The sequence below is a fragment of the Heteronotia binoei genome, chromosome 5 (assembly GCF_032191835.1).
Source record: "Heteronotia binoei isolate CCM8104 ecotype False Entrance Well chromosome 5, APGP_CSIRO_Hbin_v1, whole genome shotgun sequence".
In the NCBI taxonomy this organism is placed as follows: Eukaryota; Metazoa; Chordata; class Lepidosauria; order Squamata; family Gekkonidae; genus Heteronotia; species Heteronotia binoei.
The window spans coordinates 89,429,332-89,447,122 of record NC_083227.1 but is presented as its reverse complement, the minus strand read 5'-3'; the positions used below and the strand labels follow the sequence as shown (position 1 = coordinate 89,447,122).

At 48.5% G+C, this 17,791-nt stretch overlaps 1 protein-coding gene across 1 annotated transcript; it reads right to left on the bottom strand.

Annotated features, from left to right (window-relative positions):
• Positions 1–3,601: 3,601 nt before the first annotated feature.
• Positions 3,602–11,295, bottom strand: SELENOK (selenoprotein K). The gene is made up of 5 exons (XM_060239782.1): positions 11,032–11,295; positions 9,345–9,429; positions 6,756–6,836; positions 5,744–5,836; positions 3,602–3,904 (listed from the first exon to the last, which is right to left on the bottom strand). The coding sequence occupies exons 1-5, from the start codon at positions 11,048–11,050 to the stop codon at positions 3,901–3,903; spliced, it is 282 nt and encodes a 93-aa protein (XP_060095765.1). The 5' UTR covers positions 11,051–11,295; the 3' UTR covers positions 3,602–3,900.
• Positions 11,296–17,791: the final 6,496 nt, after the last annotated feature.

Here is a 17,791-nt window from a genome sequence, read left to right as displayed (position 1 = left end):
GCCCCCTTCGCCAACCGTGGACGAGTCTGTGCGGCATTCCGATTTCGGACACTGGAACAGAGCCGGCAGCAAGCGTCGCGCCTTCGTTACCCCATCCCTACCCCCACGCTTTTCAGCCTGCTTCTCATTCCAGGAGGGACGATCTAAGCATGCGTTTGCAGCTGCTGCAAAGCGCACGAGGACTGTTGTGCAAATGCAGCTGCAACCGACTTTTCCAGGGCCAGAAGAGATTATAGCGGGGCACATCCGATTTTTTACTACATTATCTCCCGTTATTTCATTGCCATAGTAGCGTGTTCACTACATGGCGAGAAAATTCATGTAATACCTTTTTTATCGATAACTACAATGCCGTTAGTTTTTTTTGGGGGGGGGGGGGTTAAAGGAGGTATTACCTGCCTTGTGTGGCTTTGCTCTGGAACACAATGCAGACACTGGGGAAGACTTCTTTTGTTAATTAAACAGGAATTTACGCATCAGATCTTTTTATATTTCAGTGTTGGAAGCTTACTGAGGAAGAATATGCATTTCAAGAAACAGTCCCTAGCCCACAAAAAAAAATTAATGTTATTCTTTCTGGTGTATCAAGGCTGGCTGCTTGCTTTGCATTGCATGTATACAACTTTGGTGTCAGTGTAAAAATCTTAATGTAGAGGTATAATTACATGATTAATCTTAATGTAGAGGTATAATTACATGATTGTTATGGCTATTACAAGGAAAGGAATCACTGTAGTTTCCAGTGTTAGAAATGGCACACACACAGAGTAGAAAATACTGCATTTCTAACATGGCCCTTCCAAAGTTGTCCCCTGCCCCCCCTCCCCACTGACTGCTAAAAATCAGACTTAGTCACATATTTATTTATACCCCACCGTTCCTCCCAATAGGGACCCAAAGCCACTCACACCATTCTTTTCTCCTCCATTTTATCTTCACCCCACCCATGAGGTAGGTTTGATGTAGTGTTTAAGTATGTGGACTCTTATCTGGGAGAACTGGGTTTGATTTCCCCACTCCTCCACTTGCAGCTGCTGGAATGGTCTTGGGTCAACCATAGCTCTCGTAGGAGTTGTCCTTGAAAGGGCTTCTGTGAAAGCTCTCTCAGCCCCACCCACCTCACAGGGTGTCTGTTGTGAGAGAAGATGATAAAAGAGATTGTAAGCCGCTCTGATCGTTTCTGACGGGTGACATTGTTTTCATAGGGTGTTTTCGCACTCACGTTTTACTGGCGCCACGACCCTCCTGACGCCGGCGAATCTGCATGGATTTCGCACCAGAAGCGCCGGCGCACCCAGAAGCGCCGGCTACTTCCGTCGCTAAGCCAGCACAAACGTTTTCCTGCATCTTTGCGATTTGCGCTGGCTTAGCGACGGAAGTAGCCGGCGCTTCTGGGTGCGCCGGCGCTTCTGGTGCGAAATCCATGCAGATTCGCCGGCGTCAGGAGGGTCGTGGCGCCAGTAAAACGTGAGTGCGAAAACGGCCGTAATGTTTTCACGGCAGACTTTTTACAGGGTGGTTTGCCATTGCCTTCCTCAGTCATCTACAGTCCCCCCCCCCCAGCAAGCTGGGTACTCATTTTACCGACCTCGGAAGGATGGAAGGCTGAGTCATCCCCAAGCCAGCTACCTGAAAACCCAGCTTCGCTGGGGATCGAACTCAGGTCATGAGCAGAGTTTAGGACTGCAGTACTGCAGCTTTAACACTGCGCCACAGGGCTCTCTTCAGAGAGAAGGGCAGGGTATAAATCTGCAATTCTTCTAGGTTAGACTGAAAGATCACCCAACAAGCTTTCAATGCAGAAGTGGGGATTTAAACCTGAGTCCCCCAGATCCTCATCTGACATTCTAACCACTATGCCACACTAGCTTTCAAGTTACAAATACACTTAAGCTATTTACAGTGCAATCCTAAACAGAGTTAGGCCTAAGTGCACTATTTTAGTTCAGTTTAGGACTGAACTAGTGCCCTCCTCTCATTCAGTACTAGATGGGGGATTATGAGAGAAACAAGCTATTTGTTTTATGAGAGAAACAAGCTATTTGTTTTAAAAACAAAGACATGCACTTCTATGCCAAAGTTGCAGCTTCAAATAGAATTTTTAAAGGGAAAAAAAATCTGTGCTAAGGCTGGATCTAAGTGATATAAACATATGCATTTCCAACTCCCATTTGTCAAGAACATGCAAATATGCAGTTGGTTGTTTTTAAGGGTGGATAGATGAGACCTGTATAACCTAGGCTAGTTTGATCTTGTTAGACTGAGGAAGCTATGTAGCTTCAGTCCTGACCAGTATTTCTATGGGAGACCTCTAAGAAATACTCAGGATTGTAACATGGAGCCAGGCAATGGCAAACCACTTCTGAACGTCTCTTGCCTTGCAAACCCTATGGGGTTGCCATAAGTCAGCTGTGACTTGATGGCACGCCACCAGAGATGAGATTTTCAGTCCTACCACATTTATGAAAGCTGTTTTCCTCCAGTCTTACCCTGCATTGGTCTTGTCAGCCACCAGCGAGCCTGCAGCAGACGTGGACTACTGCACCTTTCTTAAATCTTCGTTCGCGAAGTCAAGCCGAGAGAGAGAGAGACCTATGGTTTTGGAACCAGCTAGGGAAACACAGGTGGCTTCCTCATGGGATGGGGTTTGTGTGGTCTGCTGGAGCAGCTGCAGATGAAATGCATCAGCAACAGGACCTCCACATGGCAAGTTTCCCTGCCACAATCCCCGAGAAGTGATCATCCCTCTCCTCTGAACTACCAGGGTTTTTCCAGATTTTTCTTTTTAAAAAATCAAGCACTAGAATATTAGAATACTGATACACCATTATAACAAGGTGTAACACAGGGGTGTCAAACTCATTTGTTATGAGGGCTGGATCTGACATAAATGAGACTTTGTTGGGTTGGACCATGTTGGGCTGGGCCATGTGTGTTCCCATTTAAGATTAGGTAGCAGAGATATAAATTTTACAAAAGACACAGACAAACACAAAAGATTTTAAAAAATACATCTAAAATAAAAAATGCTTAAAATATTAGCACTTGGTCTTAAAGGTGCTTTCTTTGTATTTCTCCCATGGGATCCAGGGAAGCAGGCAAAGGAAGCTCTGGCTCTTTCCTTCCTTCCCCAGGGGGCCAGGAGGGGGAGGAGCCTCAGCCAAAAGAAGAAAGACTTGGATCAGTAGTTCTGTGCAATTGAGAGCCTGGCAAAGCAAGCTCTGCCTTCCCCCCATCTCCCCAAGGGAAGAGCTTCAGCCAATGGGGAAATAGAGGTTTTGTTATGTAGCTCCTGTGCAGTTGAGTAAGCTGTGATGCAGAAGGCAGCAAGAGAGGGAGAAGGAAGCAGATTTGGCCCCCGAGCTGCATATTTGACACCCCTGCTCTAGGCTCTTCCATTGCATTGAATGGGTTCAGATCATAATGCCTTTAGAACCTGTAGAACCCTCCGAAAGCTGCTCAGTGGATATCAACATCTAATGAGGCTATTACTTTTTCAGATGCCCTCTATGAGACGATCCATTTTTCCCCACGTTCATAAAAAGCGATCTTTCAAATAGTCCCCCCTCCCTTCTAAATAAAAAAAGATTCACAATCTGTATTTTGTAAAGCTATATATTTATAACTTTACAGCTAAAACAAAATATTCACAAACTATACAAAAAAGCTTAAGACACAGTAAAACAGGTGCAATTAATTTAATAGAACTGCATTTCAGTTATACTGGATCCTGGAAGACGGAATTCCCAGCACAACTTCATTGTTCTGCTACTTTGCAGAGCAGTGTTTCATTTAGACACACATATTCACAACCTGCAGACTCATTTGGTCCAGCCCTCAGGAGGTCTTCTCAATCTTGCAAATATGTATGTCCAGTTGCCTGCCTCTTAGAGCAGGCATTTACCTATGGATAAAACAAACTTTTAGCAATGAAAAGGCAAAAAACACAATTTAAAAGAACAATTCCAGGATCCCAAGATGTAATCTATTAGTTCATGCTATAAAAGTAAAGATGCTGGTTGGCATCTACAGAAAAACATCTCTCACCAAGTGTGTAGCACTGATATCTCCTTCCTCCCACTTATAGAGAGAGCTCAGCTGCAGATGAGCAGCTACAAGCAGTGCCAGCTATGAGGATCTTAAATTTGTAAGATATATGGAGACTGGAGTCTGTCAGTCAGTCTTTTCCCATCTTCTTTCTCTCTCTCTCTGCCAGTCTTTTCTCCTGTTCCCTTCCCATTGCTAATATGAGTAGACCTGGGGGGGGGGGGGGGGGAGATGCCCTGCCATTTCATGTTTTCCCAGCACTGCCATTTCATGTCTGTCTGTCAGTCTTTCTTTCCTTCTCTCTCTCTGTCAGACTTCCCGTCTCCTTCCTTCCTTGCCATTGCTAATACGAGTGGACCGGGAGGCGGGGGGGAGAAGCTTGAAATTCCCTGCTATTTCATGTTTTCCCAGGACGAGAGCATTTTATATTTTTAGTTTTTTTGCTGTGTGATCGTTGTGCTTTTTCTTGATTTTTTATTTTTAAAATTGCATTGCAAAATCCCACCATTCTCCCTTTCCTAAACAAAATATTTCAAGAGTTTTAGGTTTGTTTGTACATCATTTCCTGTCTCCCAGCTCCACCCCCAAATTTTAGTGGGCCATGAAGGAGAAGTGTAAAAAATAACTGGGCCATGGGGAAAATGTTCGGGAAACCCTGTTCTAAAAGAAGGTAAAATAAGGTTCTCATAGGCAATGCTCCCTCTAAGCTGCAGAACCTTGAGCAAAAATTCTACTTTGTGAGCTACTGGTATTAAAGTTGTGAGCTACTGCATAAATTATTGAGCTCTGGGGTCATCCTTCCTGAGCTAAGACAAAAATGTGTGAGCTGAAGGCTAAAAATCTGTGAACTAGCTCACGCTAACTCAGCTTAGAGGAAATATTGCTCATAGGGAATACTGACTTGCCCAGTATCCGCTACTGGGCAGGACAGTGTTGCCTATGAGATGGGAAGTACATGTCCATGTTCTTTTACTGATATTTAGTATCAGAATACTGAGCCAGTTGCAGATGTCAAGAAATTAGTATGGATAAAGTAGGGGCAAAAATGATCATCCAGATGGATTAGTGGGTGACACTGGTGGTGACTTGCCAGTCCCTGGCTTCCATATCAGGCCATAATATAAGCACATGAACTGTTGTGTTGTCCCATGACTGGTGAAAATGTTTTCCTCACAAAGCGGTCTTTTAAGTAGGTAAATCCATTTAAAGTGAGGTGGTGTTTTTAAAATAAAAATATTAAAAACTACAAAATATTAAAAGCTACATTTTAAAAAACATTAACTTTTATCCACCCTGCAGTAAGAATCTTGTTTATATATTACATGGCTTCTCATTCCTCAATCTACTCTGCTGAAACCAAACTACCAACAGGTATTTGAAAGCTTAGGGCACTGCACGGCTGAATTAGAAGTCAAGAAGGAGAATGCTTGCTTTTCCATTCACACATCAGTTCCTCAGTCTCAATGCCTATTTTAGACACACTATCCCATTCTAAATAAGGAAAACAAAGGAGAGATTGACTAAGTTTTCATTTAACTACTTAATAATGTACAAGTATTTGCAAGCATTTTAATTATTTCTGTTACTCTGAATTTGTAAGAGAAAGAAATGGCTTATCAGTTCCTGAACCAAACTAAATCAATAAACTACATTCACTGACTTCAAATGTTGCATGATAAAGCATTAGAGACTGTACCTTCCTCATCCACCTCCACCCATTGGTGGTGGAGCTGGACCTCCACCAAAGTGTTTTATTTGACCCATTCTACGGCGAGGAAATCCAGGAGGACTATGACAGGAACAGAGGAAAGAAATTAACAATTAATTTTACCTCCAAAAACATTCTATAAAATCATACTCAGATGCAACACTGCACTATAGTTACTCCTTCAATATAATTTACCAAATAAGATATTGTATGAAGTGTTTTACAAAGCATGAAACATATGATTAAAGCATTCATATGCATAAAAATTGCTATGAAAATTCTTGCAAAAACATTATTTCAAAGACAACCATTCCAGTTTTCCCAATGACTCTTAATGCCCCATGACAGGAACTGAAGAATTTACAAACGTCCCTTTCCTCATATAAATATATATATATATATATATATATATTCCTCATATAAAGACACATATATATGTGTATGTATCAAGGTATAAAATTCCTATTTTTATATGAGAATTTTAAAATAATGAGATTGGATTTATATCCTGCCCTTCATTCAGAGTGGTTTGCAATTTCCTTTCCCTTCCCCTCCCCACAACAGACACCCTATGAGGTAAGTGGGGCTGAGAGAGCCCTGAGAGAACTGCTCTCAAGATAATAGCTCTGAGAGAACTTGTGACTGACCCAAGGTCACATCAGCAGCTGCATGCGGAGGAATGGGGAATCAAACCCCGTTTCCCCCAGATTAGAGTCTGTGCTCTTAACCACTACACCAAACTGGCTCTTTGCCAAAGAAGCCTGCAATACTCATACCTGAAACTGGAAAACACTAATAACTCTAAAAACGAAGGGGGGGGGCACACAGTCTCTACATATAAGATTTTCTATGATGGCATGGCAATAACCTTGGAATTTATGAGCCTATCTCAAACATTTATACAACATTCAGCATGTACATCAATTTAAGAAGTTCCTTTTAACCGAGACAGAGAACAATCAAGTTTCTCACAACTTGGGTGAAATGTGAAAAAACATACCCTCTTCCATCATCATATCCTGAGAAGGAGGAAGCTACATTGCCTCTTCTTACCACATGTGGGTTAATGATGCTCTGGATACTAAAACAGAAGAATCAAAGTTAGCATTAAGTGATTGGCAAAAATCAAGTTCAGCAGGACTTGAATATAACATCAGAAGCTTTTGCCAGCTCAGTTAATGAAGTTCAAGTACTACTGGGTAATCTTGTAGCATAAAGCTTGTGAAAAGCTTTACAATTAATTTGCTACCTTTAATTCTGAATTAAGGTTAACATAATGGTCCCTACACTTTTTTAAATAATTGAAAATTAAAATGAGAGTTGGTAAGCCATTTACATTTGAAAACAAATTTTGCATTATGAAAATTCAGATTAAATTCAGGATTTACTCACACCCTGAAAGCCTAGATCAATCTAATTTCATCAGCAAGAACAAGTCTTCTGGAGTACAAAATCTAATTACCATAAAGCAGCCAAGCAGGCTTTATAGCTTTTACTGTCTGAATGTCCTTTTCCAACCTGAGTCAGGCACGAGTGCAGTCTCTACCCAGCCAGCCCTTTTATCCACTCCACCATATTGTTAGCTTTTAGGGGCAGTGATGTTCTGTACTCTTGGTGCTTGGGGTGGGGGGGACAGCGGGAGGGCTTCTGCAGTTCTGGCCCCACTGCTGGACCTCCTGATGGCACCTGGGTTTTAACCCCTGTGTGACAGAGTGCTGGACTGGATGGGCCACTGGCCTGATCCAACATGGCTGTTTTTATGCTTGAGTACCTTTTAAATTCCTGTAACCCCTATATCCCTTTCAATGAGCCCTTAAGTCTTGATATAGAAAATATCTGGCTGTTTGTGGTCACTATCCAGGTAAAGATTCCTAAATCACAAGTTCTGCACCCTCCACCCCCAATTGGCAAGTGAGTCAGTTACCCAAGCTAGCCAGGCCCTGGAAACAGGAAGAGGTTTCCCCCTGATACTGAGCTTAATTCTCCCAAGCTGATTGTGGTTCTAGGAAAATGTCCTAAACCCAAGTCAGAGAGTCTGTATTTGTGAAAGGGAGCACATGTGGTAAAACTGAGTAAGACTCAATTCTTGACATGTATAATAACTTTGGACACATTTAAAATAGGTATCACTTCACAAATTACTGAATTATGGATAATGCTTTCAAAACACAAGACTATAAAGGTTTTATTCTGGAACTATTTAATCTACTCAGCTCCCATAGGCACAAAAATATCTTCTATTCAAGATCACACAGGTGACCACTCCATATGTGATTATTGACAGCTCAATATATCCCAGTGGAGCTCTCAGCACAAATGGACTTCCTGTATGGAGCTCTAGCCAACAATATGGGGAAATGTATATATGATAGGAATGCCATGGTGTTCATTTGATTACCTGTGGAACTCTGGAATGGCCTTTACACACAGAAATATAAATAAATGTGAAGTGCTATTGGATCTTCTGATGGCTTTTCTCTATAAATTTCTTGAGCCTTGCTTGTTAAAAAAGTCACTATTTACTGATTAGATTAACTAATTGTGGGGAGGAGCGGGTTCCCCTTTTTCTAGCTTTGGAGAACACTTTTTGCTCTTAACTCAGGAGAGACTAGAATATAATTTCATCAAATGCAAACAGCTCTTCCAATGAGAGATTTATGAATTAGGTTCATTACAACACATAGGCATTCTGTCATTGGGTTTAATTAGGTACTGTTTTACCTTCCTGTTATTCACTGTATTTATATTGTAATGCATGGCATTCAAAATGACTCTGGGAGAACTGAGCAACTTCTTAAATTAATGCAAAGTAAGCTTTAATGAAAGAGCAATACTTGTTACTTATAATAATAATAATAATAATAATAAATTTTATTTCTATCCCGCCCTCCCCACCTCGGCAGGCTCAGGGCGGCTAACAACATTTTATAAAAACATACAATAACAATAAAAGCCTTTAAATTTAACAATATAAACATCAACAGTAAACTTAATAACATTAAAAAAACAGTTCAATAAATACAGTATTCGGTGGTATAGATCTTCAAACCACAATGGCGGCTCCTTAATTACTGATCTTCCTAGCAGTCTGAGTGTGCGAGCTTAAAAAGGACGGTCTTGCAGGCCCTGCGGAACTGCTCAAGGTTCCGCAGGGCCCGCACCTCCTCGGGGAGTCGGTTCCACAGGGTAGGGGCCGCGATCGAGAATGCCCGTGCTCTGGTGCTCTGGTATTTAATCTCCTTCGGCCCAGGGATGGTCATTAGATTTTTCCCAACTGACCCCAACTTGTATTCAGATCTTCGTCACAAGTATTTACATTCTCTCTTAGTTAACATGGTGGATTGTTCTGATGCACTTAAGGTCTACTTTTGAACAATTCTTCATCTAATGTCACTGAGAAAGTGGCTAAGTTTCCTCACTCTGTTTTAAAGGTACGCCAAGGGATCTCATAGAAACCATTTATGTTTATGCTCACTCAGATGTATATGCACGCGATCGTTCCATTTTATCTTTTTTAACTAATTTATTCTGATATATTTTATACCAATAAAGGTTAACTTGAAGTTGAAAGAGCAATAGTCTTACTTACTACAGAATCACAAAGTCTACTACTCCCCAAAACAATTCAGTTATAGATGAAATGCTCCAAGAACTACGACTATCCAACACTCGACCTGTAATATAAAAGAATAACCATGGATGGATACCATTTCACAGTCATAAGTGCTTTTTATTATGCGTAAGAGGTACTGGTCACAGAAAATAGGCAGTTTTTGTAACTTAAAAGGTAGGTGACTTCCTTTATGATATGAAAGTGCAAAACTAAAAGTACATCCAGAAAATGACAGCGCGTTAAGATAGCCATGGAACACTTTCACAGACACTACAACACACTTTCAGCCCACTTTCACTGCACTTTGCAACTGGATTTTACTGTGTGATCTGGCAAGATCCACTTGCAAATGATCGCTGAAGTGGATTGAAAGCTTGGGCATGACCAATGGGACTGACCATTTTCTTTGAATGGCAGAAGTCATGTGAGCTACATGCTTTTTAAATACTATTTTTGTGGTATCCGCCATGTGGCATGAAAGAATTCTGTTTGAGAAACAGGAACAAATCCTTCTTGATGTATGGAAGGAGCTGGTAAGTCTTCAGATCACAGTCAAAATATATTCTTCAGCACTAACTGCTACGTTTTTTCGTATCATATATTGGAAAGACCTCTTCCACTGACATTGAGTACTACATAAATAGTGATAGTCATATACAGCAAATTCCACTTGCTAATCATAAAATACGGTAAATTTCTGGGTGAACAATACAACAATGATCAAACATTGCAAAGATTCTTCTTCCACATTGCTGGTTTAGAACTGCAGACTGATCCTAAGATTTCACAGCTTGAGCTCACCAGTCACGTAGTAGTGATCAACACAATATTTGGTACAATCCCCATGTGGATGTCAGGAAAAACAATTCAGTATGCCTGAACTGCAAACCCTTTGGTATAAAAGAAACCTTAAAATCAAACTTGATGTGTAAGAAACACTAGTATCAACGGAGCTTTCTCCCAACTAAGCAGCTATAAAGTAGTGCAGCTACAGTGAAATCATCATTCACCAAAAGGAAGACTAGCTCCCCCTCCCCAGCTATGCCATCAAGAATAAGACGGTTTACCTTACATTTGCACACAAGTATATACAGTAATAAGAAACTCTGTGTGTATAATATATTTAGGGGAAGAGTTGGCTTCCATTCAGAGTCATCATCCTTTCAGATAAATATGACTGGGAATCATCAAGAAGGTGTATTAAGTCTCCAGTACATTCCACTTGCAGCTAGCCTTTAAGTTCATAGTTCTTGTTCTAGTGCTAACATCTTAGTAATAAGAAGCTTGTGTTTGCGTTCATCTGTGAGTGACAAAAGCAGATTCAAGCTATCAGTGTTTTCCCACCCTGCTGCTCCACCGTAATCAAACCCAGCTCTCACTGCAGCAGCACGGAAAGAGTGAATCAGTGACTGCCTCTGCAGGGAACACTGCTCCTTAAACCAAGAGTGCTCTCGTCTCAGGTGATACATCCCTGGCCTAGAACATTTAAGAGCAACCTACATTAGACAAGACAGTTTTTACCTCCTCTCTCCAATGCGACAGGAGGAGGAAACGCAGGCGGGGGAGGGGATGTCATGTAGGAGTATAATTTACACCGCCACACCCACCCGACTCTGCCCCCCCCCCGGCCTTGCCCCCCCCTTCCAGATTCTTCGCTTCTCACCGTTCGAGATATAAACCATTGCGGAGGCTGCCCTTCTTCCGAGCCCCTCACCACCCAGTCACAACCAGGCAGATCGTCACCCCTCCGGCTCCACCCCTTCCACTGAAAAACTCGGAGCTGGGACGATGCCATAGGCTCCGGGCTGCCGAGCGGGACGCTTACGTCATTCCCTTCCCCTTTTGCTCTATACGCTGTACTTCCCTGCCTCGCCCACGTTCTTCTCCCTCCTCTACGTGCTTAGTGGAGGAGCGCCCTCTTCAGGCTGAGGTCTTGGCCGGACGAGTAGCGCAAAGAAGGGATAGCGTGGGATGAACTAACGCAGGCCGCAGAGGCAGGGATGGGGTTTTTGGAAGCGCCTTCATTTTTAATACATTCCGTGTAAAGAGAAAACTCGCAGGATGTGCAAAGGCTTAGGACTGTCTTCACTTTTTTTTTTTTAACGTGGGAGACCGTGAATAATGTGAAATCCCCTACGGTCAAAAGTGGTTCAGCCCGTTCTACCACCTCCGGATTCTGCTGCCTTATTGTGGGGCGTGTTGCCAGCATGCGCCTTGCTCGTCTCAGCGTCAAGTGGTTGGTTCGCCCTAAAAACAAAGGAATCAGTTGCTGCCATAGCCTGCGTATAGGTGTAGGCCAGGTAGGCAACTGCTTGGGGCGCCACCCCGTCACTCTTTCCCGCTCGGAGTGGCAATGAGCAAACGTGCCAGACGCCCCGCCCAACCCCGTCTGGATCTGGGACAAGCTACTGCGCAGTGGCGTAGGGAGGGGGTGGCGGGGGTGGCGGATCGCCCCAGGTCTGCGGGGTCTGGGGGGCCCCTTGGGGGCCCCTCAGAAGCCGGCTGCACTCGCCGCCTTCCCCGACCGCGCGCGGGGCCGGGCGGCGGCGGCGGCCGGGAAGCAACGGAGAGGCCAAGGGGCCCCTCAGAAGCCGGCTGCACTCGCCGCCTTCCCCGACCGCGTGCGGGGCCGGGCGGCGGCGGCGGCCGGGAAGCAGCGGAGAGGCCAAGCGGCCCCTCAGAAGCCGGCTGCACTCGCCGCCTTCCCCGACCGCGCGCGGGGCCGGGCGGCGGCGGCCCCTCAGAAGCCGGCTGCACTCGCCGCCTTCCCCGACCGCGCGCGGGGCCGGGCGGCGGCGGCGGCCGGGAAGCAGCGGAGAGGCCAAGGGGCCCCTCAGAAGCCGGCTGCACTCGCCGCCTTCCCCGACCGCGCGCGGGGTCAGGCGGCGGCGGCCGGGAAGCAGCGGAGAGGCCAAGCGGCCCCTCAGAAGCCGGCTGCACTCGCCGCCTTCCCCGACCGCGCGCGGGGCCGGGCGGCGGCTGGGAAGCAGCGGAGAGGCCAAGCGGCCCCTCAGAAGCCGGCTGCACTCGCCGCCTTCCCCAACCGCGCGCGGGGCCGGGCGGCGGCGGCGGCCCCTCAGAAGCCGGCTGCACTCGCCGCCTTCCCCGACCGCGCGCGGGGCCGGGCGGCGGCGGCGGCCGGGAAGCAGCGGAGAGGCCAAGGGGCCCCTCAGAAGCCGGCTGCACTCGCCGCCTTCCCCGACCGCGCACGGGGCCGGGCGGCGGCCGGGAAGCAGCGGAGAGGCCAAGGGGCCCCTCAGAAGCCGGCTGCACTCGCCGCCTTCCCCGACCGCGCGCGGGGCCGGGCGGCGGCGGCCGGGAAGCAGCGGAGAGGCCAAGCGGCCCCTCAGAAGCCGGCTGCACTCGCCGCCTTCCCCGACCGCGCGCGGGGCCGGGCGGCGGCGCCTGGGAAGCAGCGGAGAGGCCAAGCGGCCCCTCAGAAGCCGGCTGCACTCGCCGCCTTCCCCGACCGCGCGCGGGGCCGGGCGGCGGCGGCGGCCGGGAAGCAGCGGAGAGGCCAAGGGGCCCCTCGGAAGCCGGCTGCACTCGCCGCCTTCCCCGACCGCGCGCGGGGCTGGGCGGCGGCGGCTGGGAAGCAGCGGAGAGGCCAAGGGGCCCCTCGGAAGCCTGCTGCACTCGCCGCCTTCCCCGACCGCGCGCGGGGCCGGGCGGCGGCCGGGAAGCAGCGGAGAGGCCAAGCGGCCCCTCAGAAGCCGGCAAGCGGCGCCGCCTTCCCCGCCCGCGCGCGGGGCCCGGCGGCGGCGGAGGCCGGGAAGCGGCGGAAGCCTCCAGCGACCAGCGCCGTCCTCTCCGACGCCTCCCCGGCCTCTCCGCCTCGTCGTGGGGCCAGCTGTGGGCCTGCTTCAGCAGAACTGACAAACTCCTGCCTGGCTCCAAATGCCAGACATCCCATTGCCTGGTTCAGCAGGGCCTGCATCAACTCACTCCGAATGGATGCTGCCCCGCATGGCAGCTTAGAGGTGAGGAAGGGGTTCTTCCAGGGCTGGGAAGGGGTTGGTGCGTGGGAGCTTGCCAAGCCCTTCAATACAAGCAGCTGCCATCTGATTGCACATTGTGAGGGGAGGATTAGCAAGGGGTCCATGTGGGCAGGGGCTTCCATCTCTGGGTGGATGTTGTGGGGTGCATGTAAACATAGGATCCTTCTTCCCTTGCAGATGCCTGAAACAGGCTGGAAAGGCATGATTCAGGTATTAATTCATCTTGGAAATACTGAATGCACATCCCTTCTCACCAGTTCAGCTCACTATCTGCTTGCTTGTTGAAGCAGGGAGTTGATCTAGTGCCAGGCAGTTCAGCCATTCAAGAGCATCTCAAGACTACTGGCCAGGCAAGTTTTTGCATATTCAAACAGCACAGGGCAATTGGCAACATTTCACACATCTTGATGGGCGGGGCTTTTTTGTAGCAGGATCTCCTTTGCATCTTAGGCCACACACCCCTGCTGTAGCCAATCCTCCAAGAGCTTTCAGGGCTCTTCATGCAGGGCCTAACTGAAAGCTCTTGGAGGATTGGCTGCATCGGGTGGGGGTGGGAGGTGGCCTAATATTCAAAGGAGTTCTTGCTGCAATAAAAGCCCTGCTGATAGGAATCCTGCCTCCCCCTGAAAGATCTGCGATCTCTGCTGGCTGCTCAACAGCTGCTCTTAAAAATGAACACAGAGGAAATTGGTCGGTCAGTCAGTGATTATAACTAAATGCTGTTTAAAGAAAAAAAGTCTAAACAGTTTGTGTTCATTTAAGCGTATGTTATCATGGAGATTTTTGTGCATGTACAAGTTTGCCTCTCATTATGGGAGTTGAAGAATCATCTGCACGTGATTTGTCTGGAGAAGCCTCAGTTTCAACGTCTGGGCAAATGCCAAAGCAGCTTGACAGGAGTAATCAGCAACTGCGGAACCTACCTGGTCTCTTCCCCTGCTCAATCTCTTCATCCCTAGCCCTGGGATGGGGACAGAGAATTTCACTTGAGAGTATCCAGGGAACCAACTCCTAAATTGGTGCAACTGGAAGAGTTTGGTGAGCCATGATCGCTGGAGCTCGGTGGGTCAATCTCTGATGTCTCCTGGCTGCATTATGACTCTGGTAAGTGAGTGGAGAAGTTTCCTGTCCCAGAAGAGGGGAGCAGACTATCTCCAGAGGAAATGTCTCTGTTACATCCGAGGGGCCTGCAGCTGAAATCAAGCCTCCGGGGTGCCGTGCGGCACGCTGAAGCAGCCTGTCGGTCACTTCCGGGTTCCTGTCCTGCATCTCGACCTGTGTTATTAGTGACAGGCTGCTTCGGTGGGCTGCTGCGCCGCCCCCCTGGGTCCCACAACGATGGGACCGATGCCACAGGGACGGGCTCGAAACACTCTATAACCCCTCAAAAGAACAGCAGTCTAGCTCGCTTCCCCCAAGCCCTGCCGCCATAAGCCTCAAGGGGGCTCATTTTGCGGCATCTCCCGGCGGGAGGGTGGCACCCGCACAGGACACATATCAAATGAAAGAGGGGGCGTAGGGCTATCAGAAACAGCCGGCGGAGGGAGTCGGGAGCCCACCCCACTGGGGGATCCACACCCCGAAAGTGATGAAGGTGGCGCAGATAGAGCCAACAGAGCAAACAGGACAAAATAAATAGGCTGCATTATGCAGCACAGTTGAGAAAGTGCCTTACCCCATATACTGATGAAGTATATACAGGATTTGAGAACAAAATTGTTTCCGGCGGTGATATTTGGGGGATTTTTGGGGACGTCATAGGAAGTGCTGTGAAGTCACTTCCTGCTTCCGGCAGGTGGCACGGGGGAAATGATGTCACACGAAGTGATGTCACTTCCCGTTTCCGGCAGGTTGCACGGGGGAAATGATGTCACAGGAAGTGACGTCACTTCCTGTTTCCAGTGGCGTGCACACACGTAGGGGGGCCCACATAAATCTTGGGCCCCGGGCCCCCAAAGCCCTAGCTACGCCCCTGCTACTGCGTGGCCTCTTTTCTCAGCTTGGAGCTGCTCCGAATGCCTCGGAGCTGGGAAAACATGGTCCTTTGGGACGCTGCCTTCCCTTAAGAGGGCGGCCTCTGAGCGGTGCAGTGTGTCGTGCAGACCCTCTCTGCTGCTGCTTTCATCTGCCTGGCACCTGGGCAGGTGAAAGAGGCGGCGGGGAGTCCCTGAGCTGCTCAGAGGCTGTCTTCAAAACAGAAGGCAGCCTCCGAGTGCCATGCACGTTGCCACTCCACCCCATGAGGGGGAAAGAGTGACGGGGTGGCAACGTGCATGCTGCTGAGAGGCTGCCTTCCCGAGCAGCGCAGAGATACTCTGCCACCCCTTTCACCTGCCTGGACGGACCCAGGCAGGGAAAAGGAGCAACATGGCAGCAATGTGCCTGCGTGAGGCTGCATGGGCGGAGATTCTTGTCTGGGGCGGTGGAATTCCTAGTGCTCGCCCTGGTTGCTGCTTATAGATGTGGTGTGCCTGCACCCTGGGTTGTATACGTAGATGAGCCTTTCCCCTCTTTTTTGTCTTAATGTGGGTAGTCGGAGAAAGTAGCTCTGTTATTGTTATGTATGTGGACTCGAGAAGACTTGGATATTCCCACCGGCTCATTTGAACCAGGCAGACTAAGCTTGGGGACGTGGGAACAAAGGGCTGCAGGATCCAAATCCCTGCAACACTAGACCAGTCACAAGCCCCCAGCAGTTTGAATGACCCATGATGTGCTAGCGCGGGAACCTAGAAATGTATATAAGTTGGGCCTGCAGGCTCCATCCTCAGTCTTGTATTGTAACCTATACTATGTGATTCCTAATAAAGAGCTTGTTATCACTACGCTGAGACTCTGCCATGCCGAGAACTCACTATATTATAGTGGTGACGAGTATGGGATCCGGATGAGCGAGGTCCAGGGCACCACCAAGCGCACCAAGCTCCAGTGTCGCAGCGCAACTGGCACCGCCGCTGAGTTTGATCATGGCCGTTGTGTCCGGATCTCAAAACTCCATTCTGGAGTTCGACGTGGCACAGCCTGAGGCCTGGGAAGCCTGGGTCAAAGGACTCAAGTACCACCTCGTGGCACAGCGAATCAAGGAGGATAAACACGAAATCAAGAAGGCCATCCTGCTAAGCAACTGCGGCATTGCCACTCTACAGCTACCAGAGGGCCTGGTCACGGCAGAGACGCTCGAGACGTCGTCCTTTGATAAGATCATCCAGGCGCTGACTGGCCATTTCGTCCCTGTCTAATCTCCTCACCTGAAAGCTACAGTTCCTCGACAGCTTCCAGGAGCCAAACGAGAACATAGCGACCTTCCTAGCCCACCTGCGAGACTTGGGAAGGAAGGCGGAGTACGGCGCACAATTGGAGGAGAACCTGCTGGTGAAGTTCACTCACGACTTCAAGGACGGGAAGGCATGTTGGCAAATCGCAACAGAATCAAAGCCAGCCTTGGAGAAGGCCCTACAAATAGCCACCGCGGCCGACGATGCGAACAAAGAAAAGGCCCACCGCCCAAGGACCAGCGCCCACCAGCTGCGACTGGCCGCAGAATCAGACAACTCAGACGAGGATGATGCCCTCATGCTGCATCAGGTGACCCACAAAAGCCAAGGCCGCGAGCAACAGAATCGACCACCCCCAAGACCTGCGCCAGCTGCGGGGAGCCACACGAGCGGCGCACTTGCAAGCTCAGGAGCACGACCTGCCATAAATGCGGGAAGGTCGGGCACATAGCTTGGGTGTGCTGGTTGGAGGTGCTGCACCATGGAAAACTTCCTCGCCAACAGAATGGCCGCCGCCATGAGGCCGCACTAGTGGATGACATCCAGGCACTCACCACTTTGGGGACCCAGATATGCCAGTTGCCCATTCCTTCTCCGGATAAATACTATGTGATTGTGTTCATGGAAGGCAAGCCCTGCAAAATAGAGGTAGACTACAGGGCAGGCCAGACGGTCATTTTGGCCCGCACGTTCAGGGAAATGTGCCCCGGCGGGAAAGCTCAACTAAAACCAACCTCATTCCTAGTCCAGGACTTTCAGAAGCTTGAAGTTGCAGTCTGCGGAGTGGCCCTGGTCCACATTAGGTATGGAAAGTTCAAGGGCGAGCTCCCCCTCTATCATGGTGGAGGGCGATCTATGCAGCCTCCTAGGTTGGTCCTGGTTCCAGGCACTGGGCATCCAAGTGATGGGGATCCATTACACCCCCGTTCAAAGGGATTTTCAAAGGGTGTGCGAAGAGTTCCCCGCGGTTTTCAATGGAACTCTGGGGACATACACCAGGGCACCCGTAGCCTTACAACTAGACCCCAACATACAGCCCATACGGCTAAAGGCCAGGTGGGTGGCACTAGCTCTCAGGCCCAAGATCGAAACGGAGCTTGACCGCCTCGTGGCCCAAGAGGTTCTGAAACCAGTTGCCAATGCAAAGTGG